At 41.2% G+C, this 27,013-nt stretch overlaps 1 protein-coding gene across 2 annotated transcripts in view; it reads right to left on the bottom strand.

Annotated features, from left to right (window-relative positions):
- The window catches only part of MPPED2 (metallophosphoesterase domain containing 2), a 102,773-nt gene that overhangs the window by 28,199 nt on the left and 47,561 nt on the right, over positions 1–27,013 (bottom strand). For both annotated transcript variants that reach the window (XM_066187270.1, XM_066187271.1), the window contains exon 4: positions 17,232–17,457. In XM_066187270.1, the coding sequence (XP_066043367.1) occupies positions 17,232–17,457 (226 nt within the window). The remainder of the gene's footprint in view (positions 1–17,231; positions 17,458–27,013) is intronic.

The following is a 27,013-nucleotide window of genomic DNA, read 5'->3' as shown; positions in this document are numbered from 1 at the left end:
TTTACAGAATTAATTTCTGCTTTTCTAGAAGATAAGGCATTTTTCATTTTAGTTCATACAAGTAGTACTACTAAGGTTTGATTAAAATGAAAAGGAAAAATCCCCAAGAACCTGGGAATCAAAAAAGGAAAAGTACCACCTACAATTTATGAATAAAAACAAAGTATAAAACACTATGTCCATTATCTCTGTAATCTCAAAAGACTGGCTTGACCAGGAACAATAGATTAGTTTAAAAAGCTGAGACAAAGGCATTATTTTGTCTTATAAGATAAAATTTGCTGTAATGAACCTATTCCTTATGCCTTTACAAGTCCTAAGCTGTTTTCATTCTGGTAAAAAAATGCATTTTAAAACATTCTCTGTGTTCATTTATAAATTAAATCTAATAATTTGCATCAAAGGACAGCTGGAATCCATTAAAAAAAAAAGAGATTAAAAAGCATAATTCATCACTTTATAATAAGCAAACATTTAAGTGTATATACAAAGGGAAGAGCAAAAATATTAATATATTATATTTTTATGCTGCTACTTAAATAAGAGTCAGCAGCATACTGTCCCCCAAGTTTAAAGAAATGACACGTTGCCAATTACTGACACTCAATTTTCTTCACATAAATAATCGCCTGTAGATTTTTAAGTAGTAAAGTAGCAAAACCAGGAGTTCAATTAATTACAAAAATCACTCAGGCTTGACCCATCCCACCCTGCAAAAAAGGAAGAACTCTTCCCCAAACAGTAGCATTTATTTTTTCCATCTGCTCCCGAGGTTTTCCTCTAAGCAATGCTGCCTGCCTAACCTTTGTGCAGCTCCTCTGCAGTGCCATCCAAGGCTGCGCTTCCCACCGCGTGCCCTCGCTGTGCACCTCAGCCCTGTTTATCCACCTTATCAGCTCAGGAAGAAATTTCGGCAAAACTCTTCCTCTGGTCACCGATATCTCTGGGAACCCAAGCCATTAAGATATCTGTGACCCCTACTCGTGCTATTTTAACTGTCTGTTGTACAGGAAGGAACTGATAAAAATAGGATTACAATGCCCTTACAGATGAACTAGCAGGAGGCTTGATTGTGATTGATGCCTGGATAAATATACAATAACAGCCCCTACATTTCAACAGGGCTTTTGATAGAAGGTAAGAAGCAGTGTCGGTTTTCACTGCCTGGACTGCAGGACTCTTTGCTCATATACCTGATAAGTGCTTTTCATTGAAGATTGAATCTTCTGCTCTTAGTCTGACTTTAAACAAAGAGCAGGAGGTGGTTATCAGTAGGTAGGGATGAATATTCATATTATTTTGTGAGATACAAAGGTGCATTTCTTCCCACAGGTGCTCACGTGTGGACCACCCCAAATTCCTCTGAAGTCTCAGGATCTTCCCCACAGATAATCAGTGCCCAGGTGAGTGGATTTTAAAAATGCACAGCATCCTAAGAGCTGTGTGGGGAAAAAAAATGGGCTGGGATTGGAGTTTGGGGTGGGGAGAGGAAGGCTGGAATTGTCCACATCTTTGTCAACTCATCTGTGCCTTGGGAGATGAAGTTTTCAGCAGTCGATCAGGCACAGGCTTAGCCCAGGAACAGTTTCTGCAGGAAGGGCACACGACCCACCATTTCTGGGGCTGGACAGCAACAGGAGAGCACAGTATTTCTGCGTCAGATGGCTTTCCCTGACTCCATTTACTTCAGTACAGACTGAAGCCTGTCAGCATTCTTTCAATCTTTCTTAATAAACTAAGTCTTAATGAGTGATGCATTTACCACCCAAACCAGAAATTTCGGGAAGTAAACTCAGAGCACAGTTTTTATTAACCTTCCTCTTTTGGAGAAGAGGGCTTCAAGTGTCCTGAAATCACACGTTATCAGCTCCCACTTCAAGTAACACAGCTATCTATTCCACTTCAACAGTATCTCAAATACGCCCCTTCTTATCCTGCAAAAAATAGACACCTACTTAGCTTTCCAGTGCAAAGATCCAGCCAAGCACCCCAGCAAGTACACAGACTTCAAGGGGGCAAACACTCCCTCTGGCTCCTTTGAAATCGTTCAAGGAGGAAAGGCTTGCATTTGCCCAGGACCTTGCTGGATCACCTTGCCAAAAGTAAGTTAACAACAATACTTGGCGCCTTCAAAGTGTTTCACCTCCTGAAACAGTGAGACAGTGCCGGGAGATGGGACTCCCCTTCCCTGCTCCCTCATCCACAGGCTCCATCCACCCTTCTGGCACCCACATCTTTCTCCTAACTGAAGGCACGGTCACAGCATGCACAGCAGCTGCCTAGCAGTCTGCAAACAAACTTCAAAAATTCAGTTCCACCTCTTACTACAGTCTGTACCAATCAATGTACATCACACACCAAAATTAGTCCAACCCCCCCCATGCAATGAGCAGGGACACCTACAACAGGTTGCTCAGGGCCCCATCCAAGCTGGCTTTGAATATTTCCAGAGACGGGGCATCTGCCACATTATTAGCAGTTCTTACTAAAGTACTAGCTCTATTCTGAAGTCAGCATTCAACGAGGCAGCAAATCTTATTTTGGTGTACCTGACACTAGAACTCCATCAAGCCCCTGAATCCCAAACCAAAGCACTGCAGTAACGAGATGCAAAGCATTTACCTGGTATAAACTTGGCCAGTTCAAAATTTGGAGCGCACACTTCCTAACTGCCCTCTGGAGAATGAAACAGAGACCCAGCTGATTTGGAGGAAGCTGTGTTAAGGGGTAAATATGGCAGAGCTCAGGCTCAGCATGACTGTGGAACTGAGATTAGGCGGTGTTCCAATCCACCTTCCTCACCCCAGGTTCAGTGGTGTTGAAATGCTTGCAGGGTGACATCAAAATCACAGTGTTTAAAGCCATTGAAGGCAGCATCTCACTGCATAGGGAGAGGGAAGAAATCCTGGCTCCACGTGGTCAGTGATGCCTGAGCACAGCACCACTGTCCAGACTGCAGAGCTGCCCAGCCCTCCCCAGGCAGGAGGCAGTGACAAGTTCTGTGCTCCTGCAGAGCTCTGGATTTGCACAGACCTAAATCAGGCCCCTGACCCAGATTTTAACACCTTTTCTTATCCCAGATGACGATACAGTGGTGATTTGCAGAGCGTGCCGTTCCACCCAAGGTGGCATAAACAAGTTCTCCACACTACAGTTTTTGGAGTAAAAACTGGGTTTTGCACAGAGTTTGTAAAATCAAGCCAAACACAGTAAGAGGAAGAGAAATCTCACAAGACTGGTTTCATTCAATTGCTGGATGGAACAACTTGTTATTCAGGTTTATACTGATGCACACGATGAAGTTGTGAAGCGCAAAAGTTTTCCTATCCCACTTTAAATATCTTTGAATTTAAATGAAATACAAATTCAGTGTGCCATTAAACAACTGATGTACCCCCAAGCTTCACAGCAAGAAGGCACTTAACCCACGTTGAGCTTAAGCAAACACATAAATCTTACAAATTTCACAAGGAGGAAAGCGTGCACTTAAAATTAAGACAAGAGTTTCCATTTGCAAACACGTAAATAAAATTTCAAATAGACGTGTATACTTATATATATATATAAATTACAAAATAAGAAAATGACAACTGCAGACAAGCAGTAGACGATTCAAACTGTCAATAGACAATTCAAATACTAATAGAACAATTCCATCTATAGTGGTTTTGTATTTAAAATCAAATCCTGGGCAAGCAGTGAGGAACACGGCACTGATCAGTACACTGTGAATTACGGAGCAATACTGAGAATCCTCTCCTAGTAAGTCTAAATGCAGCACAGAATAAAATTATGGTGTAACTGGGGTGGGGGGTGGGTGGGGGTGGAGGAGGTGTAATTGCTCTAAGAAAGGAGAATTATAGCTACTCAGCTGCCAAGATCTCAAAGTGCTCCAAAACTACAGCTCTATTTCATCACATTTAATTTCTGTACATATATTAAATTCAGCCAAGTCAGTAGATTAAAATAATAGAGTAGATTGTATCAACCCAGACTTTGGCAAAATGTGACACAATCCCTTTCTAAAACCCTAAAATTGGCTTGCTTATGAGGACTATCACATGGCTGAATAGTGGCTAAAGGGCTATAAATAAATAGAGTGCAGCAGCACAAGGGAGGTGCTAGCAGATTGCCACAGGGATTGGTATTAGGATCAGTTTTATTTAACATCTTTATTAATGATCTGGAAGAACGGGTAAACAGTGCATTAATTAAATTCACAGATTTCAATATAGTGAGAAGTGTTATAAACATGACAGTGGGGAAAGAAATTATGCCAAAGGAGGTTAGAAACACTGAGATAAGTAAGAAAAGGGGATTCCTTCTGAAAAAATGCAGGCTAATACATCTGAAGAGAATTGAAAACCACAAATAATCAGTGAGAGGAAGAAACCCAAACCTGTTAAGCTAAAATAAAAGACCCAGGGGCAGCAGCTGACAGCAAATTATGCATGGGCTTGCAACATGAAAGAGGAAAAGAATAAGATGATCTGGGCTACCCACGTGATTGTACCACGACATTACGGAGTGATGCAAGCCTGGACTTCCTGCAGAAGCAGTGAAACACGGCCACCATCCTTCATCAGTGCTCCAAGCAGCCAAGGATCTCCCCTCATCATACAGCAGAGACAGAATTCTGCAGTTTGGTTCTAAGCCTCTTGTGAAAAATGAAAAAAAAAAAAAAAAAACAAAAAACCAAACCCCAAACCAGCCCAGCCAATCAACCAACCAAAAACCAATACCCCGGAATACAGACGCCTCACCAGAAATAACAAAGAGGAAAATAGAAAAATCTGAAAGGATTACAGAGACTGAGGGTATAAAATAAACGACACAAGGTTAGAAAAGTAACATCATGAAGGGTACAAGAAATCTTTGGGCTCATCTCATCAAACACAGCACAATTTGTATTTTTTTTTTTTAAATAAAATAAACATAGGAAGTATATAAGCAGAATATTAGTTCCCATTAGTACCATCTTCACTACACTGAGGTACAAGCTCAAAAAGAATTAACTGAAACTGCGTTTCTTCATTCATTAAAACTGGGCATAATATTCAAAAATATAGTGTAGGAGACAATTCTGCAATAGTAGAATGATTTAGTAGGCCTTTTCCATCTCGAACTTCTCTGATTCCTTAAGAGACAATAAGCAGAGAGACAACCTTCTGCAAAATTAAATCACTGGGATTCAACTGGAGAATGAAAATTAAATCACAGCAAAGTATTTTCTTCTCTGTAGCATTAGCATTAATCACATGCAAAAGTAAAATATTAGTTAATTTGATTCCCTGTGCCTTCCAGACTCTGGTCGAAATGAATCAATGCAGGAAGACTGATTTCTCTGATAATTGGGGAAATGGCAAGGAGGGAGGAAAAAAGAAGAAAGGTAAAAATAGCTGGTGAAAATGAAATTACCAAAAGGAATTTGACTAGAGAAAACCATGTTAGAAAACCTATTTCTTCCCTATTCCTACTTAGAACAGTATACGTAAAATTTCACAGTGGTGGCTTTGAAAAAGCGTTATCTAACTATGGCTAGAATTGGGCTCAGTCACCTTGGACAAACAGTACAAACTGCCCAAGTAACTAATTTAGGTGACTAAAACCTCTGAAAAATGCCTTTGCTCTCTGTCCCCTTTCTGGTGGTCAGCCCTCTGCAACACCTCCGGTTTGCCGCAGGGACAAGGTGGTGGCACATCAAAATCCCGGCTGCACCCACACAGTGAAGGCTGGGCAGGATGACTTTACAAGGCACAACTGGTTTGGGAAGCCCTTCTGCTGCCCGGCTGTGAAATGGGGCACTTGGGTGTGCGCAAGGCGCTCGCTTGGCCGCGTGTCCCCAGAGCCGCTGTGTCACCCAGGAGGGAGGTGTCACACCACCTCAGGCCACAACAGGCCGGACTGGACAAAGCCACAGCCTACCCAAGCACTCTGCAGCTGGGGGCAGGCAGCACAAAGCCTTTTGAATTAGCAGCTAGATGATGGCACGAAGCCGTAAGGGACCGGCTCTCAGCGCAGCCAGCAAGAACTCACGTGCAGATGTCACTGGACATCACGCCTGGGCCAGTTTTGCAGAGGCTGGTAATTTCAGCTTGTGAGCCGGAGAAATTGATGCGTGTGTCATGGGAATACAGAAAAAAATGTGCACGAGCACAGTGAGAGGCGAGCAAAGCAGCTGAGACAAACCCTGCTGCCTTGGGGCCAGTGTTTTTTCCAGACAGACAGCAGTTCTTTAGCTCAGTGACAGACTTCATTGAGCTGGCTAAGGGGTACGTCATCAACATAACAGAAACTTAAAAAAAAAAATAAAGCCAAAGGAACAATATAGAAAAAAATAACTAGTGATCTGGTTTGTTTCTTTTGATACATTTTAAAATACGTACTTTCCTCCCACAGGCAAGAAATACTGCATTTAATTACAAGAATAAATCATTACACTTTTATAGTTAGTAGTTTCTTCTACAATGAAACTAGATTAGTTTCTCACTACACACGCTGTTTATTGTTCAAATTTTATGGTAAGTTCTAATAACTGAAGTGTTACAAACAGTTCAGTTTGGGTTTGTTTTGTCGGGTTTTTTTTTTCCTATTAAACCAGCTCTCAGGCTATTCTTTTGTTATATATTTATATTTCACAAAAAATCTCTCTGGATTTCTGCCTACTGCAGAGAAATACACGCTCTCTTAAATGACCCTCTGAATCTTATGGGGATAGACTTATCCCTCAAATTCTACAGAGAGTTTAAAACTTAGTCCCACCTGTGAGCAAAGTCTGAATTTTAATCCTCACACTTAAAACTGGGCAGGTTCTTCACATTCAAAACACAGGTAACCAGGGGTTCTGCTGCGACAGGACCTGTCCCGCAACATGTAGCCACAAATGTCACTTCCTTATGCAATTTCTATAGGACTGCAATTATTTCCCTCTAGTTTCCCCCTCCTACAGCAACAAAATCAAGACGTAAACACAAAGGAAGTGCAGCAGACACCTCGCTGATTTCGCTGCCATTTAAGACAACCGCAGCAGCTCTGTGCTGTGGGCTGATGAGGAAAGCGCATTAAGCACTTGCAACAGAACATCCAAGTAGACCTGTTTTGCAGCCTGATTAATAGAAACAACCTCTGAGGACTAATCACAAGTCAAGCCCTGTTTTGTAGATTAATAGAACAAAGGCACAAGAGAATAGGGAAGGTTACAGGACTGGAATATAAATAAGAAAAGGTGTACGTTCTAGGCAGATTGACTGCTAGTAATTATCAGCTAAAGGCACATCCGTACAGCGAGGTCTTGCTGTTGTGTGCTGGAGCAGCTCGTTTCCAGATGAACCACCAGTCTATGTACCTCTGAATATTCTATCTCCAAAATCCACAAAACAATGACAAAACACTTCTCTGAAACAAATCACACCTTCATCTTACTCTTTCAGGGTCTCTTGAATTTCTAGGTTGATTTTGGGTGATCCTAAAGTTTGTAGTAGCTATACTTTTCAGCTATACATATGTGGATCAGAAATACAATACTGGCACATAGGGAACTGACTGTTACACAAACCCTGCAATATGGGACCAGATGCTATAGCCCAGCAGAGATGCCACATAACCCATCTGGCCCTGCAAGGAGCTGCGCAGAGTGATCTATACTCGGTTTACTCCGTCATTTTCTAAGCTTTTCCAAATGTTCCATCTCTCCCAAAGTTCCACCTCTATACATGCAGCAATATAAGCTCTTGAACCCTATAAATCTAGAAGTTTATAAAAAACTTCTAGGATCTGCAGGTTAGGCAGTGGAAGACAATCTTCCTTAAAATGGCACTTGGCAGATTTCTCAAGAAACACGAAACGTATGTTATATTCATAAAGAGAAGAAGGAGCCAAACTTACTAAAAACTGAAAAACCAAATTCAGGGAGCCATACCTCGAGATTACAGTGTTCTAGGGCATCCCATATTAAAAATGGGAACACTTCAGGACTGCAGCTTTCAGACTAGCAACTTAGGTTGCCTTTCTCCTTTTTCTTGCAGTGCAGGCCATGGAAGTGTCCCAAGCAGCCCAGATGGAACACCAAGAGAAGTGTTAAAGAGAACACCTTTCTTGAAATTTATTGCATTCCCAGTTTTGAAAACAAGATGCATTAAAATCTGTGCCAGGAAAAGGAGACTGAGAGACAGCCTTCCTTCTTACATAAAGCTTCCTTTATATATTACTTATATAAAATTGGAGGCGATACACAACCGTAAGTATATTCTCAAGGTATAAACCAATAAACCTGACTCAAGCTATTCATACAGTTAGCAGCTGCAAATATCAGCTTTTGTCAGTGAGACACACTGATTCCCATAGGTACAAAAACAAACTGGCTTTCTGAACAACCACACCCCGCAACCTTCCCGCCAGGCTCTACCCATCCTACAAATGCTGCCGAAGCAGCAAAACTGAAGGTGAGAGTTCTCCAGAAGCAGAGGACAGACAGGCTGCCAGGTCTGCAGATACAAAACTCAAGTACTGGCATTACTTGCAAAATAAATACGATGGCAGAGTTGACAGATGATTTCAAATCATCACGAGATCACTTCCTGGGAAGCATTATTCCCTTTGTCAAAGTAGCCGTGGGCACGGGGTCAGTATGGGAGGCAAATAGCCAAGCACATCTGTTAAGGAATATTCTGTTTAGTGTTTATCTGAAATGCTGAAGAGGAGCACAGAACAGAGCAACTCCCAGTGCCTTCTCCCAGGTACAGTGTGCACGCAGACTGGAAAATGATGTCCTTGTCTGTGCAGTATTAACTGAGGAGGCAGCAAAGGCGGTGTGGGCTTGTGAGACCTCCTGAACTCACAAAGGGTCTGTGCAGCTCAGGCACATCTGTGAAGGAACAAAGATAAGCTGTTGGCATCTTCCTGCTTGCAAACCACTGCTTAAGGCTTCTCTGTGCGTGCATCACGAACGTGGCTCTCAGCCACACTGAGATTTTGATATTTAACTAGCGGTGTTAGAAATGTCAGCAATCCTCATATTTTACACGTACACAGACCATTATATAGACCAGCACCTAAATGTTTTAGTGATGGTTATAAATACCCACAGGTCTCATTGATTTTCAACTGAATCCATGAGTGTTGACCACTTCTGAAATAAGGTGCAAAATCTATTCTACTGAACAGATTTTCATGAAAATCTGATGAATGTAGTTGTCACTCTTGACCTTTATGTCTATGCTCAGATTCACAATCAGTGGTTTCTTATTTAAAGTGCAAGTGCAATTTTTGCTTTATTTCATAGCTTCTGTGAATTACTTTAAGCATTTTATACACATGTCAGGGTAAAGTTAGCATTCTGAACAGTAAGTATTAGATAAATATGACCCAAATCATCTGGAAGACTGTCATGAGAAATCATACCCTTCACTGGAACCTAAAAAAATCTGGTCACTTACTTTTTGACTTACTTTTGGATTTAAATAAAATAAAAAATAATTGCTTCTCCATTTCTGTTGCATTTTATCACCACCACATCATGTGAGCTCTACTTGTCAACTCTACCTGCATTGTAAATTCTTCCACATTTTTCTCCTGTTTGTCTGGAATAGATGAACTGTGAAACAAACCACTTGTAGATTGCATCTGTTTCACATACCCAACCACCTTCTTCCCTGTCACCTCCTCCATCCTAATTTCATTCATTTCACTTCCCAGGAAGCCGAGCTTCATCACATGGAATGGTTGCTCCAGAAGGCAAACACTGTAAATATCAAAAGTCACCCCCCCACTTTCCTTAGCTTTTCTATCTAGCTGATGTCATATGCTATGGCATATTCCTTTGGTCAGCGTGGGTCAGCTGTCCCAGCTGTGTGCCCCTCCAAAATCTTGCCCAGCCTACTGAGGGAGGCGAGGGATGTTGGAGAAAACACTGCTGATGCTGTAGCCAAAATACAGGTGTGTTATCAACACCCTTCCAGCTCCCTGGAAGGCACTGGGAGGGTGCTGTGAGGAAACGAGCTCCAGCTCAGCCAGACCCAACACAAACTGGATGGGCCTTGCCCTCCCACAGATACACCCCCTGGGTGATCTCCCTACCCTTCAGCAAAGTCTGGGTATCCCACCCAGTTCCTCAGTGGAGTCCTGGCTCCTCTGCCTCACCAGCTCTGCCAGAGAGCCCTGAACCCTCCAGCCCTGCGCTCCAAGCAGCCAGGCCCCGATTGCACTCACCCACACATCCTCCAACAGGCTTCTCTGCCTGTCAATCAAAGCATCCACCTGCTCCCTAATTCTTCTTGCTTAGGGCATAGGGGAAATGAAGCAACGAAAGTAATGAGGCTTGAAGAGCACCACGCAATGCAAAATCCATTCTGATGTCAGCTCGTCAAAGCTGAAGCCCCTCTCTTACTTCTCCACTCTCCTACCGTGAAGGTGGCTGTCCTAGAGCGAAGTAATTTTTCAGTTAACCTTAACAGCATGGTATTTTCAGCTCTGTCTTTCTTCCCTTCTGTACCAGACCACCACAAAGAGGTATGGTGCATATGCAGGTGAAAGGAAATGGAAAAGCAGGAGTCCTGAAGTGCAGAAGCTGCACGGGAGAATTTATTCAAGCAAGCATCAGCACACTGCAAGGAGTTCAGCCCTGTACAGAACAGCCTATCTCCAGATTTGGGTTAACTCTTGCCTTAACTCCTCTTTTGCAGCTCCCATTCTTTAAGGGGCTCCAAACCCCTTCCCAAGACAAAGTCTGATGCTACAGAGTTAAAAATGTCAGGAGTTTTGTAGTATTGTGTTTCCTGCTTTTGGTAACTCCTCACTGGGTGTCAATGCTTCCAGCCTGCTCCTTGCACACGAATGCCACAGTGACCACTGTGTTATTCCAGTGTTCAGCTAAAGGAAAGCAAACGGCTTGCTCCTGGCAAGTCAAAAAACACCCACCAAAGCAGAACCGCAAGTATAAGCACAACTTGTCTGTCAGAATGTCCTTCTGTTTGAGCAAACCATACTTCAACCTACGAATGAGGAGGCCACCATAAATAATCAGCGCCCCAACACGACAGCTCACACTCATTCTGGCTCTCTGCTTTTTTGCACGGCAAAAAAATGAACTACAGGAAAACGGAGCAAGAATTGGAGACTGAGAGCAGATTTCCACAATCAGTTGTTTGTACTGCTGTGGAAGAATTCAAACCCCTGTTTCCACACCAGGAAAGAGTCAAAAGAGCTAGGAGAGCTACCATTTTATGTCTCATTTAACTGGCTAGATCGTCACTCCCGAATAGGCACAGTTTATTTGTTAACATTAGCAATAAATACTCTAAAGTTCTTATTCCTGCAGAAGGCAAGCCTGAAGAAAAGATCAAAACTTCATGATCTGCCCCAGTGCCAGGATGCAGAGCTGTCCAAAGAATTAAATAGGGCAGGTTTGTACCACAGTATAAAAAAATTACTTATGAGCGAGTATATTTAAAATTACAAACATCCCACTCTCTACTTTAAAACAAAACAAAAAAAAAAAAAAAAAGAAAAAAAAGAAAAAGAAAGCTTTTTAAAGTAAACAGGATAATTTTTTACTTGGAAGTGAATCTGATATCAAGGAGACCAAAGAAAAATCAGCTACATTCCCAACAAGGCAAAAAATGTAAACAAACCACTGCAATTCTAGACCAGGGGGAATTCATTCTTCGATTCTAAACTGAGAGACCTGGTGGACAAATGCCAAGAAAAATGAAACAGAAGCCTGCACCTTTAAACACAACCACGCTGCAGTGGTGGTGGTGTTTGTTTAACATGCAGACGGGAGACTTCAGTCTCTGCCAATAATTTTCTCAGTTGCTGACTTCCACTGCAAAAACACCAGAATTCCTGAAAAACTGGTGCAACACACACAGTCCTGTCCAGTCTCCCCTGGTTTCCTCACCATTAAATGGTGGAGAAGAACTCTATTGCTGAATAGCCCAATTTCCATCCGGCCTTTTTTTAGACACAAGCTAATTGCCAACTAAGACCATGAAAATAAAAGAAATGAGATCCATTTCAACCCATCAGTGTATCTGAATCCCATCATGTGAGTTGCCAATTGGTTTTCCAGTCCTCACGCTCAATATCTGCTGTTAATTTGCTCGCTATTTCAAGAACTTGAAGACTGTCAGCAAAATCCATGATGCATTACAAAACTTATAATTGGAAAGAAAAAAAAAAAAAACCCTCTGACACTTTTCTGTCAGGATAAACAGAGAGTCTGAAAACACTGATCAGAATAAGGCAGAAGTACTAACTTAGAGCCGCTTGTACTAAAATATCATTGCAAATGAAGCAGAGCAAGAAACCGAGTTAGAGAAATAATTTTAAACTGACGTAAAATCATTTTGATGAAACCCCAAATTTTACAGCGGGCTAAAAAGAAAAGGAAAAGACCGCACAAAACATGATTTTTAAAGGAGATGGCTGAACCTGTCTCTGCCTGCTTAAGGTTGCATTATCTATGCCAATTAAAACTTTGCTTCTGAAAAAGAGTTAAGGCACTTCCTCTAGAGTTACTAAAAAAAGCAAATGAAAGCCTTGGCTCCGCAGACGTGAGTGATAGTGAGCTGTTTGTTCTTGACCTCTGGATCACCCTACAGATCAAATTCTTGGACATAGGAAAAACCCACTAGTATTCATTAAAAGCAACTGGGAGGCCAGCTTTGTGCTTCTGTTCTTGAGACCCGAACAAGCTACAACTTGACAAACGTGCAGGATATTGCTGAACAATGCTGCTGTTCCTGTCAGGGGGGAAGAGCTTTATTCCCAGCCTCGTTCAGGATGAATTAATTTTCATCACAATGATGCAAATCACAGATTTCAGTCATTATTTAAATAATTGATTGTCATCTTTTACCTTTGTGGTGCTTTTCAGCTATCCCCATAAAGTTGATTCTGTTAACCATTAACTTCCATTGATTTATACTGCATTAGCTTTTACACTACATATTTCTTCCTTCAACAAGATACATCTATCTCCAGCTTTCTAAACAAATACATAAGCTGAAAGCTCCAGATCTGCAGCTTTCCTTCTCATTCTGTTAGACATGAGTGGAATTTGCTCACATAGCTCATCGCTAAAAATGACGTAAAGGATTGCTTTGTTAGATTATTTTACACTTACAGCTTTTGACTTTTTTTGTGAATTTTTTTATGCAAAATAGAATTTCAAATCCATAAATAAGCCTATTGCCTCATTATTCATAAAACTAAGAATCACAAATTTTAATGCACACAAAATAAAGTACGTCAGAACACTTCTTCTTTTCAACTACTTGTCTCTTTCAAACAAGCGAAAAACCACAAAAGTTACCTATAGAGCTGATCAGCAGAACAAAATAAAACAGCAAAAAAATAGTCTCCCTGAACAATTGTTTGTGTCAAAATGTGGTTTAAACAAATTCTGGCTCCAGTTAACTGCAGTTCTCTGGTGGTTTGAATGCTTTTAAAGCTTCATTAGAAAACACACATTGAGAGAATATTTGTATCCAAATGTCTACAGCATACTATGGTAAATTCAGCCCTTAGCATGGATGAACAATTTCAAATATAATTTAAAAAAAACAACACGTATTTCAAAATAACATTTGAATTTAAGTAAAACTTGCACTAATTCACTTATGCATATTCAGCTCCCAAAGCTGCAGTAAAAACAGACTGTCTCTCCTTACCCGTTCACAGATACATCAGTATGAGTTATGCTTATGTTTACTTCACAGAGGGAGTTTTAAGATTTAAAAATTCATAAATCCATCACTGGTTTTATTTTCTGTCCTGTTTAATAAGAAACCTCCATCTCAAATTTCCCAAGGAGCAAACGTTTTCACTGGAAGCTTACAGAATTTTTTACTGCATAAACTATCAATTATTTTCCCACCAAACAAGCCAGGTTCATAGGGCAAAGTCAGAAGGAAGAGAAAGGAGGGGAATGTTTTTGTGGATTGTTATCTATAGACCAAATGGAAAATCTTCAGCCATTTTGTTCCTTCAAGGTACATCAAAGAATCTCCTATTTAAGGTGTGAAAATGTCAGTTACATTCTTCACCTCAGAAAATGAGCAGAGCTCTGAATGTGATTTATGTCCCACCCTTGCACTTTTCTCTTTTAGGGGCTGATACTCTTCTTTTCAACTTCCCCTCCAGCTAATGCCATTTAATACTCTCAGAAGCATCAGGCTAAATTCAAATTTTCTGCTCCTTAGAGGCCGTTGTTATGCACCACCGCACATTCCAATTGCAAATACACATGAATGCTCCCATGTATTGTAAGTTATTTTTTTACTCACAAATTCTGCTAAATTGTAAGTTAGGAGGCACTACTTGAATTCTCTTAGGTCTTTAGAAAGCTTTTAGATGTACCATGAGTAATAACATGTAATGAATATGAACTGATATTTCTTTTCTGTATTTACACTGAGTTGGCAATTTACATTTTCTAGATAGATGACTTATAGCCAGCCTTCCCAGTACTCTGGCAATTACTTCTTAGAAACCCCTGACAGGCTGAAAGCTCCAGAATCACATCTGTTATTCTTGGTTTGATCCCTCTTTTTAAAATTAAAACCAGTAGCTTTACCAGCAAATGAGAGGGGGGAGTTTTCCCCCCCTGGAAACACTTACAAAACTGCACATAAATTGAACATGCCAACTTATCTCATGTTAGGGTTGGCACATCTTCTGGGTTAATGACCAGTGTTCCATTGCTGTGACAGAACTAATTGGGGTAAGGAGGCCATAAATATATACAAAGCCCCACAAATTCTCTTCCTTTAGGGTCATCTGAAGATTTATAGGAATAGAGCAAGATGTGGTTGGAGGGGAGAGAGTATAAAAATTTAACAAGTGGTAAAATGCTTGTCTGATCATTCTGTCTCAGTTTGCAGGCACAGAACAAAATTAGAGCAGATTTTTCTGATGTCTGATGGGACTTTTCTTTCCTCTGAAAGAGTGGCTAAAATATAAAAGACGAATAAATTTTCACATTTTCTAGAAACTGTCATTATTAAAAAAAAAGGGGAGGGAGGGCAGTGGGGAGAGAAAAAATGGATGGACAATACCACATTTCTGCTCTCAACACAGACTGGTTGATTGATCTAAAAAGCTGTATTGAAAACGGTGGCCTCAACTCCACACCAACACTTGTTCAAAACATGATTTGACAACAATTTTTTGCAGCTAAACACAAATGAAGTATCGTTCAAGAGAGTGAAGTCTGCACTTGGTTCAAGCTCAGTGTCAATTTCTAACAATCTAGCTTCATCTATCATGCATGACTAATCAGAAAAGGCCAGTTATCAATGGATTATAGGAAACATTAATTCAGGTTTGTCTTCTGACTAGGTCAGGCTACACATGCCACTCACTTTTTACGGCTAAGACAACTCAGTGCCTTGATGTGATGTCCCTTAATATTCCAGAGCAAACATTCTAAATCCGTGTGTACACCTGCAAATTGAAAGAACTTCCAAATGCAGCTGGAGACAAAAGGATGACAGATTTCCATTACAGATTTGGGAAGGAAAAGAGGAGAAAAAAGAATGTGATAGATTGCCAGTAGATACAAATGTAAAAGTAAAGGTGCATTACATGGTTCTCCCTTTCAGAATACCAAACCCGACTCTCCTCCAGAGTCGGATTCTGTGTTCTCCAGGTCTCTCCAGCAGTGCCGTAGGCAGTTGAGTTCAGGTAAATCTGATCCAAATGAATTTGGAAATATGCCTGCACTCCCTAATCACTGGGTGCCTGCAGAGGCCCTCCAAGCCTGATGCATATATACAAAAGCAGCTGAACACAATCTCAACCTTAGCAGCAAACCTTCCTCAGCTCCTCACCCTACAGGCAAGCCTCAAACCCACCTCACTACCCATGGCCTTATGTGCCCTGCCTTCTGCGCTGCTATTACGAAAAAATTACTTTGAAATGTCTTCAGGAGATGATTCCTAACCTGAATTAAGATCATCTTTCCCAAATTGCTGATATTGCAGGATTTAGAGCATTACTTTTTTTTTTTTTTTTTTTTTTTTTTTTTTTTTTTTTTTTTTTTTTTAGCTAAGCAATGTCAGGCTGATTTAAACTAGTAGCTAAAGGCTATGATTTAAATTAAAGGATTAGTAGCTCAAGTCAAGAATGTGAGATACAGAGCTAGATCACAGTTTTCTAGCTAGCACTAATGCATACAATACGATCAGGACAAAGCATCGTCAGAAGCATCGAATTGTGTGGTGTCAAATGGATCACCGAGGTCTGCTGGCCAAGACAACAAAGATGAGACGAAGGGGAAAATTTCTAATGGTTGTATAGACTTGTCCCATTTTCTGGTTCAACCCCTGTCATCCCTCCTTCCTCTCCTACTTTCACCTTTGAAGCAAGCCTGACATCAAAAATAAGTTGTAAGCGTATAATAAGCCCTCCTTATAAGTGTGCATAAATTAGCATCTTGGTACTTCTGCTGACAATTGAGAATGCCAAGCAGCAGAATGATTATCACCATCACTCAAGTTCAGGTCTCTCTGGTAAAGCCTTGAAAGGGCTGTGGCTGTTCTTAGCATGAGAATTTAGAACAAGTGCTACCTAAGGCTCCACAGAAAGATGTCAGGCATCACAATTAAATGACATCTAGAAAAAACAAGGAAGAATCTCCTTAGCACAAAACTGGGCAGCAATCTTTCCTGCATGACATGCTTGACACATGGGTGGAATGAGACCAGAACTGGTTTGAAATTTTGTTACCACAACTTTACAAGCAAAAGAAAACAATGCCTAGAACTGATCAAAAATAAGGCTGAGAGCACCTCCTGCCTTGTGCCCTTATGCTGTGTGGGTGTTAAATGCCACCACACTCATCTATTAGCACAGCAGATATAAATAGCTCAGCATTACAGAATGTAATGAAGTTTCCTTAATACATCCCAAAATGCCACCACAGTTAATCCACAAGCACAGAGTCGGTATTGACTCCACAGTTTAAGTGCATTCACCAAGCAGAATAGAAATAGTTACAGTTCCTTTTGTCTTATTTCATACACATGGCTAAATAGAGATTATCTATCCAAAAACAAAAGAAAAAAAAGAAAAAAAAATAAATAAAAGCAACTGTTTCAGAATGGTTACAGCTAAGTCTGATGCTGTTCTGCAGGGCAATGCAACAAAGCGGCTTCATGCACGTTCAACAGGAATGATTCCTGCTGTGGTTCAAGTAATAAACAGCAAAGAAAGTTTAAATTGAGACTTACCACGGGGCACCATATATTCGGAATCCTTTAACTGTTACCTCTGAATCTTGTAAGTAAATACTATTTGTCAGGAGTGACTGAACATTGTCAAAGTCCTCTGGTTTCAATTTGGACACAGAGGGAAAGCGGTAGTAATCTTGTTTAACAAGGTCTGCCATGAATTCCTTATCAAATGTCAGTTCATGATTCCCAGCAATCACTATTTTATATTCATATGGTAGGTTTCCTGAAATAACAAAAAAGAGGACTTAATTAGCACATTTCCTCCCACACCAGCGACGCTGGCACAAGAAGCAGACAGCTAGCAGTGACAGAGTGGAACACCCGAGGCCGGTGTGCATCTCCAAGCTGGGCACAAGATACTGATGCCGCTCCTCCTCCACTCAGCGCAACGGCGTCAAAAACGCACAGGAACGGCTCACAGAGCCCCTACTGCAGGGTTTCAACAAAACCGGCCCCGAAGGTGGCACAAAACACCACCGCTGGGTTGTTCACCTGAATGTGACAATGAGGCCTTAATCCAGGTCAGGGCCAGCAGTCCCCAGGAGTGACCTGCAGCGAGGAACCCGGGTGTCCGAGCAGGCGGGTGACCACAGGCTGCAGGATGCCTGCCAGCTGTGTCCTGAGAGCACCAAAGCAGACTGCTGGCGCTGTTGGTTTTTTAAATGATTTGGATTAATTTGTATCCCAGTGGCACTTATTCAAGACCTATTCCCCAAAGCTTCAATTAATTTGCAATGTACTCCTAAATTATTTCTGTTATTATGTTTATGGCAGAATCTCATGTCTTGTAGAAAGCACACAAGTAGAAGCAACCACAAAACTCAGCCAAATGAGACAAACTAGGAAAAAGGAAAATCTGGTTAATTCATTTACCATCAGAGTCAGAAGGAAAGAATTACATGTTTGCTCCCCTCAATTCAGGGGAGCTAATACCACACTTTGGAAGGAGGCATGGATCATGCTCACAGAGGCAGATTTTTGGAGTTCGGAACAGATTTTCAAGCACTTGGTATCAGCAATCAGTGCCAGATCTTCCAAATAAACATACTGGGTGCTGAGCTCCCTTAAAAATACAGTCCCACACTGTGGTGTCTTCACAGAAGTTGGGCTCTATTACAAAATCTGTCCCACTGTGACTTGCCAAAAATCACTCGTAAGATTGCATCAAAGCTAACTGCTACTGCCTTCCCAATAAGCCTGATTTCTTAGTCTCATACCTTACCCTTCATTTCGGTGCTTATTACTAATAATCATTTAGAAGTGGTTGGGTTTGCTACGGGGATTTTTGTGCAGTTTGTCCGTATTTTTCATAAAGGCAGCAAAATGTATGTAGGAATCCATAGGTTCATCTCCCCGTTCTGGAACTCACAACATCTGTCCCAGGGAAGACAGAATCAGATGTTATACATTCCTTGTAGTACAGTCCTCCTAAATAGAAGTGGCTTTGCTAGTTGAAAATTTATCTTTCAACTTTTGAAACTGTTTGGGCTTCGGTTCTTTTTTCAAGTAAGTCTCAGAGTAAAGTTATATGAAGTACATACAACAAGATTAACTTTTCCCCCTAAATAAGACTTACAGGGGAACCAGTCAAAACCCTCTGCTTTTTCCATATCTACAGCACAGAAACAGAGGAATTATGCTAGATATGTGTGCAAACATCATCTTTGCAAAATCAGTTAATTCTAGATGGAAAACCAAAAAGCTACAAATCCCTTGAAAAAACCGAGCAGACTATGTTTTTCATAGACACCAGACACCTCACGTCTGAACAAATTACATATTCATAACTCTCTGTGGTGCTGCATTAGAATAAAAGCTGGGGAGATGCAATAAATGCTCCTCTACAGTTTTTGACTCATTCCTTTCCCACTTTCCTCCCCTTCCCCATCTCTACTACGTGCTGCTCTTCAATGCATTTTTATTTAAAAACTCTGTGTGGCATGTACCTACAATTCCTGCTCTCTGTGACTCCTGGGCACAAGATAAAATTGCTATTTTCTCTTCTCCCAGGAAACTTAAAAGATACCACCAGCATGAAATTTGATACACTTGTCATAACCATCAATCCCCCAAAACAAGCTAGGTGTGATAATATTGTCAGCGAAGTAGGATGGAGAAGTTAAATTCAGGTTTCTGCTAAGTTATCAACATTTGCCTGTTTTAACACAGAAAACTCTTCCATCTTACTTGATGCATGTCCAAGCTTAACACTTTCATTTATTTTGATAGACCAAAAACCAGCACATTTTGCTGATATTATGCCTAATTAAGCCCGGAGCATTTTTGCTCAATATTTTCTTTTTTAACTTGACATTTTAAAAATAAGGGCTTACTTTGAAGACACACAGGACATGCAAAAGCAAACTAATGGTGAAAACAGTAATTATTAAAACACATAAATGTAATATTATACGTGTTGTATAAGCCCCTGAAATCGGTAGGGGAAACCCAGAGAGTATTTCTTGCTGTTGATATTTTTAGGACAAAGGAGATGCTCCACTTGTTCATTTCTTGAGACGAGGCACTGGCAGGGAACAGCCTCTCCCCACTGCTGCCAGGGAGCCCAGGACATGTTCCCATCAACAAAAATGAAGGACTAACACCAGGACCAAAGAATGAGGCAAGACAGACTCTGGAGAAGAGCCCCCACAGGGACCCATCCAAGCTCATCAGCACCCACCCCTGAGCTCTGGCTCAGTGGTGCTGCACCCCGGTGCCCGGGAGCTGGGGAGGAACCAGCGCTGGCTGTGGGTGACAGTCACCAGCCCAGGCTCCCCGTGCTCCAGCAGCCACATCAGAAGCCCAGTGCTCTGTATTTGTGCCCACTGCAGTATTTGCCACAGGAAGGGTACCAAGGCCTGGCCTTGCTCCCCACCCAGGGCCCCCAGGTCATCAGCAGTCACTTTTGGTTCTCGTTCTCTGGTGCTGGCCAAGGAGCTCGCCATGAGCAGCACCACCCCTCAAAAGGCAAACACATCAAAAGCCAAGGCAGCAGCAAGAGGAAGTCTCATTCAATTCTTCTCTCTTCCCTGAGGAAAGACTATATAGAACTAATCACAGCAATAAATTACCTGCAATCAGATTGGCTGTTTATTCGTCACATTCTGGTTTTTCCTTCTTGAAAGGCCCTGTGGCATTGTGCAACAGCCACTCTCTCTGACATCATTTCTGAAATATTTTGGCGTGTTTTCTTCTGGCAGACCTGCCCTTTGTCTATAGTCTGTTGACCTTGTGTTTAATATGGAAACATGAACAGTCATCTTCCACAATCTCCTACTCCATGGTAATTTAGTTTTATCTTGACCAGATTAATCTCCGTGTATCTGCATCAGTGCTGCCTGTACAGCACAACACACAGGTTGAAAGGCTTTTTCCTCATTTTTCTTCACTAAATCTTCGTTAGCCACATTTGGTCTTTATTAGTTTGGTTTCCTAACTACCAAATCTTCCATTACACATCAGTAATATCATTTGTTCTAATTTATACTGTGACTCTGGAAAACAATTAGAAAAATCCTTTTCCAAAGTAGAAAAAGTATAACTGAGTTTATTTAAAATACTTAAATGCTTAACAGGTGAGATCAAAAGGCTAAAATTACAACTACCAAAAATGACCAGGGCACTAAGTCTGTGAAGTAAAGTCACTTACACTGGAGTATTTGAAACCCATATTTGTATGTACATACATACACAGACAGGGTGTGCATATGTGCATCTTCAAAACATATCTATTATTTTGGTCAAGATGTTTTTCAACATCTGCTCTCAACACTACAAGCAAGGGTACACTATAATCATTGATCAAGAAAACGCTGCAATTAGACAAGTTGTTCTCCTCTGGAAACCAAGAGGTCGGTGCTGCTCTTGCTCAAATAAAGGCAACAATGGTTATCTCTGAATGACTTGTAAACAAATGGAATTGTTTACAGGAAATGCATTAATCTAGGAGTCTCAGAAAATTCCTGCGACTTCTGGTCTAACAAGTCAACCCTCAAGCTACAGTACCGTTGTCCCCCAGTGGTTCATCTTTACTCCTGTGCCAGGACACCTTCCTGCCAACACAGGGATTTGGTGGGCACAGAGCAGAGTGGTGGATCAGGGCACTGGCCTCGATGAAAAATGATGTAGCAAAAAAGGAGTGGGGGGGGGGGGGTCTGTGAATGCTGCTAAGGCAGAACTTTTATTGCTGCCTGCAACCACTTACACCACTCCAAGTGTCAGCTGAACAACAGACTGACTTTAAATATGTCTATTACATGGGACAAGAGGGGAAGCTTGGGGGCGGGGGGGTTGTGGGGTTTTTTTAGCCTACGCAAGTAGTTGTTTCAGTGGGTTTCCTAAAGTTCACCTCAAGCACTTGGATCCTGGGAAGCCTTAATCTGTAGAACAACCATTCCCATTTTAATAGCATGCTTCATATGAGTACAGTTTAGTCACACAACCCAAGTTCTGTAGCGCTGCCACACATGAAAAGAAGTGTGCCTGGCAGTGAACATTAACTGCTGAGTCCCTAAAAAATTGAAAATCACATTATTTTTTGACTACTGTTACCTGCAAACCCCGCAGGGAAGTAGGGGAATAAGAAATAATGTGATACTAGCTGTCTATATAGTGGTAGAAACCTGTATTTACACATAAATGATATGCAAGTGCTTTTGATGCAAAGCTCTGAATATGCATACGCATGCATTAACTAATCAAACCACACACCACTTCCATGAAGCATGAAGCTTTTTTCATGCCTGCTTCATAGCCTCATAAACCCTTTGGCCATATGCTGAGAAATAGGCTGAGAAGCCTTGAAGTATAAATCTTAGTCCCCTCAAAAAGAGGGAAAACTGTACGAGAGAGAGACATGCATGCAAGTGAATCACCTCAAATTTATGGCGCATCGTATATGCCCCAAAAGTGCAAACCTGGTCACGGAGCATTCCCCTATAACCAACCCCATACACGTCCAGAGATAAACACAGAAGGAGTGGATTTTGGTTTGCTCCTACAGAATTCCAGTCCCCAGAAAATCGACCAGCTGCAGCTGCTGAGGGCAACCAGCACAGCCCACCTCTGGTCAGCAGCTCTGCAACTCTTCCTAGAGAGGTTTCTCGTGGAAAGCCCTTGCCATCACAGGGCCACGGTCACTCTCTCTTCTCAGACTTATAACACAAGTGGCAACACACAGAGGCTCCTCTCAGCTTTTTAAAACAAAGACAGAATATCTCCAAGGCTGCTATTTCTCCTTCAGCAGCAATAAGCGAGTTAGACTGCGTAAGTACAGTTATAAAGACTCCAGCTTCCACAGGATAAGCTGGACCTATCCCATCAACAACCCACTTCAGGTACCGAGATCTGAAACTGGGTAAGAAAAGCATCTTTTCTCAGATGAGACTGACCAACTGACTATGAAAATATTTTGGCTGTTTTAATCAAGTGAGCCTTCACAAATGTCCTCAACGGAACAGCTCAAACCGGTATCAACCAACACGCTGGCTGAAAATGTAGCCCATGAATTTCTGTGCAGTTTAGCTCCCTGTGTCTGTAGAAACCTACACAATGAAACAATTTAAAGCAACAACAACAACAACAAAAAAAGGCAGCAAGTAAAAAGCAGAACATGTGCGAAAACAGAGCATGCTTCTAAAACAGTACAAAGAACTGAAGTGCAAGATCTTTCAAAATCTTCCCAGTGAAGAGTATTCCACCATCAGTTCAAATGCCTCTTTTATTTCTTTTTCCTCCAGTTTTAGAGAAGAAAAAATAAAGGCCAAAACACACATGGGCAACACAGCAAGAAGAGAGGATGAATGAAACTGTTACTGTTTTGCCTTTATGCAAAGAAAACATCAGATCGCAGCACAGGGAGAAGCAAAGGCTGAGACCCTTGAATTCCTGTGATAAATCCAAAGCTTGTACATTAAAGCTCCCCTTTGTTGAAAACACTGTTAGACACAACAAAACAGAAATGTTAGGTAAGTGCAAGCTCTGCCTCTGACCTTTCCCTCTGTAACCGTCAGGCTTCATTAATTTTCACAAGGCCTGACAGCTCTAGCGTTAATACTCACACTTGCGGATCGAGCCACCACACAGCAGGTTCAGAGTCTGCTGCCTTCTCCTCTGAAACTCATGCATTAGGATTTCTTCCATGCTGGCAATGGAAAACCAAGTCTAAGAAACATTAAACACAAAAAACTACGTTACAGTAATGCCGAGGTTGAGTCATAAACCCATGAAAGCAAGGAAGCGCTGGGCGAATGTCGCCTCAGCGCCCGTAAACTCAGCCGAGCGGCGCCGAGGGACCTGCGGCCCCTCCCCGGGGACCACAGGCGCTGCTCCACCTCTGCAGGCACTGCACACAAGTCTGATGCTGCGGCATTAGTGCCGCCTCACACCACGGTGCTGCCACTCCTTCTCTCTTCCCCGAGGAAATGGAGGGAATTTTGCACAGCACTGGGCCAAAACATCGCCACGTGCAGCACGAGCCCTGCAGCAGGGCCAGGTGCACGGCAGAACCTCCTCCACTACAGCTCTGATTTAACCGCGCTCTGGCACCGGTAACAATTCCTTGCTTTTATGTTTTTATGTCTCAACCATAACATTATTCTAATGGAACTGTTTGTGATTAATACCTTCCTCGTGTCTGTTGAAATGAAAAATGCAGCACTACATAAGCGACAAGCTTTGGTTTCCCTCCAGTGTTCCTCGGCTTCCTTAGCATTATTCTGACATAACTTGTCCTGGGTTTTGATCTCCAGCTTGTTTTGAACTTCACTGGGCTACTGTTATTGAAACACCTCTAATTTATTTCTTTTTTTTAAAGATGGAAATCTACACTGAAGTTTTAACGATTAATACATGACATTTCTTTGTTTTGAAACGGAATCTGAAGTTTTTTGTTTGGTCTAACCTCAAAAGCAAAAAAAAAAAAAAAAAAAAGCTTCCAGATTTTGCAGCTCACAGCACTGCCAACTTTAGGTGTAAAAAGTCCCCCCAAATTGACTTTAAAATTATGAAATCTGAAACGCAAGCAGCACAGATTGCTTGCTAGTCCCTGGAAAGGCTTTCTTTTCAGGCTTTTAATTATGCAACCTAAAAGATTGAGCTTTCAAGAGGAGAAAAAAAATCACGTAACTTAAAATCAAAGGAGCTGGCAGCTGTTAAATTTCTCCTTAAATTTAGCAAATTCTGAGACACCACCCTACCTGGAAATCGCAATAGCCTTGTCTGTCCCTTTTCATTTTCACAAGTGCTTCTTGCATTAATGGTAGTTCCCGCTCCTCTCCCCTTTCCCACAGCAAAATAATACCGAAAGGACTCCCAGGTCTGTGCCGGTGCCATGTGCCCCTTCGAAGGGATCCTTTAAGGGAAACGGCGCTCACTTTGAAAATGATAAAGAGATTTTCAGGCGAGAACACCTTTTGTCTGGCAGAGCCTGAAGGGTGCTTCCCTAAACAGAATTAACCCCACATTTACAGTAACAGAGACACTTGCATGAACCCCCTGCAGGTCAGGATCTGCAGTGCATGTGTACCTTACATACAGAGAAATACATTCTGTTTTGTCCAACAGAACTTTAGATTTTTCTCTTGCAATCAAGATCTTAATGAAGAGAGGCTGACAAATTTTAGGCTAATTTCAGTTTCACACGGCTGCGACCTTGAACTCCAAATACTAAGGCTGAGAGCAGGAACTGAAGCTCTGCCTTCACAGCGCCAGTAGGGCTATGTAGAAATGTCCTTCTTGGACTCAATTTAGGCTTAATGGAAAAGAAACATCTTTGGTTACTATTACATTAGGCTAGAACATAAAAATGAACCCTAACACTACCTAAATCTAAGAAGAGAAAGGCATCTCTCTTTCAAAATTTTCAAAGCATTCTCTCTAAATGCATCACAGATCAATTTACATGGTACTTTTGCCAATAAGCAAAACAAAATCACAGGTTCCAATTGGCTTAACTCATATTGGAAAGCGCGAAAGCAAATGCTAGAAAATGCAGTTACTGCAAACAAACTCCATTTTCTCCACTCAGGAGGGAATTTCAGAGAACATTTTATTGCCCTCAAACAATATTTCTAAAGGCATCAATACACAATTCTATTTTCTTTTCAGAGCCCCCCACACTATATAACCTAATCCTCCATAAAGAAATTCACCAGATTTTGAAATAATATATTGGTTGTTGATATTACCTTGTGCACACACATACTGTATCAATTTAAATTATTTTTCTCCATGAACCTTAGGAATATAAAAACCAACTTCCACTGCCTGACACAAACAGATCTGGACCTATTTCCAATAACATACCCTTTATCTCTGTAATCTACAATTCCAATTAAGTCCTTTTTTTCCCCCCCTAAAATAAATGAATAAAAGCCACCAAAAAGGAGGTCATTTTAAGAAACAATTATACACAAAGTAATTAAGCTAATCTGAATTATCACAGACGAAGTCTTGGTATTTTAATGTACATGGATTTTCTCACTGCAAAAGGCCAGGGAAAGCTTAGGACAAGATTTTCCAGAAAAAGTGAAAACTTTATTTAAAAGAGAAACAAGGTTTGAATTCTTTACTACTTAGTGAAGGGAATAAAAACTATGAGTGCAGGACCCAGATCTAGATTCTGCTCCAAATTCTTCTACCTTGTTGACAGAGATCTTTAAACAAGCAGCAGAACTCTCTTTTCTGCCCACAGGACTGACCAACACCCACCCCGCCATCAGGATCCTTCCAGTATCTACCCTCCTACCTTAATCCGAACAAATAAATGCACCAACCAGGGAAACATATGATGATCAAAACATTTTCCCTGTCTCCCAAATCTTTGAGCTAGTTCCCATTATTTGTTTTCTCATTTTTAGAAGAAAGTCTCTGAGACTTACAAATGCACAAAGCAGTAGGAAATCACCTTCCTCTGTCTTGCGGCCTGGTAGAACCCAGTCAGTATTTCTGAAAAAAATCCCTTTAGATATCTCCTTTTTTCTGCACCCCAGGAGGGTGCTCAGAGTATTTCTTACGAAGAGAAAACCTCAAAATACACAAACAAGAAGCTTCCAAAAACTATTTGCTTTCTAGGATACATCATATTCTACATACTTTCTTGATTTTATACCTGGAACTGAAATCCTTCCTTCAAAATTATGCTTTTTGAGTATATTGTTGGTAAACAACAAAACATACTGGGGTTCATAATTAACCAACTATCAGTACCAGTGTTAAGTAGATAAATATCCATAATGGTAAGAGGAAAGATAAAAGCAGGGATAGCAAGAATAATCACAAGGAAAATAAAGAGAAGAAATAAAATAAAGTGGGGTTTTTTAAATATCCCAAAGGCTTTAAAAGCATGAACTACTGCCTAAAAGCAGGACGACAGCTTTTTAATAACTCTGAGAATGTAACATTCTGCAGTGTGCTAAAGCAATTAGCTGCTTTTGAGATTTTACCCTGTGATCAAGGCTTGTGCTTTTATTTGTAAACATGAAAGTATAAGAAGCAAGTTTGATATTCAAAGGTAGTCTTAAACATATTTTCACACGGCAATGCTGATGCTTGTTGGGAATTGTTTCTTCCTTTTCTAAGTTGGAAGGGCAGAAATCGAAAGCTGGAGCTAAACTGCACTTCTAGAGTCCAATATCCGAGTGACAGCATGGATAGTACTGCGTTCCAGAACCACCTCCATGGTCCTTTCCTGAACTGTTTATGGAGGATAGAGCACAAAGAGAAAGTGCACAGAGAATGCAAACAGAATTCACAGTCAACTGAAATACTCAGGCAGGTCT

Source organism: Chamaea fasciata, unplaced genomic scaffold, assembly GCF_029207755.1.
Source record: "Chamaea fasciata isolate MVZ Bird 193981 ecotype frontalis unplaced genomic scaffold, bChaFas1.0.hap1 SCAF_7, whole genome shotgun sequence".
NCBI classification, from domain to species: Eukaryota; Metazoa; Chordata; class Aves; order Passeriformes; family Sylviidae; genus Chamaea; species Chamaea fasciata.
This window is presented reverse-complemented; position numbering and strand designations above follow the sequence as displayed.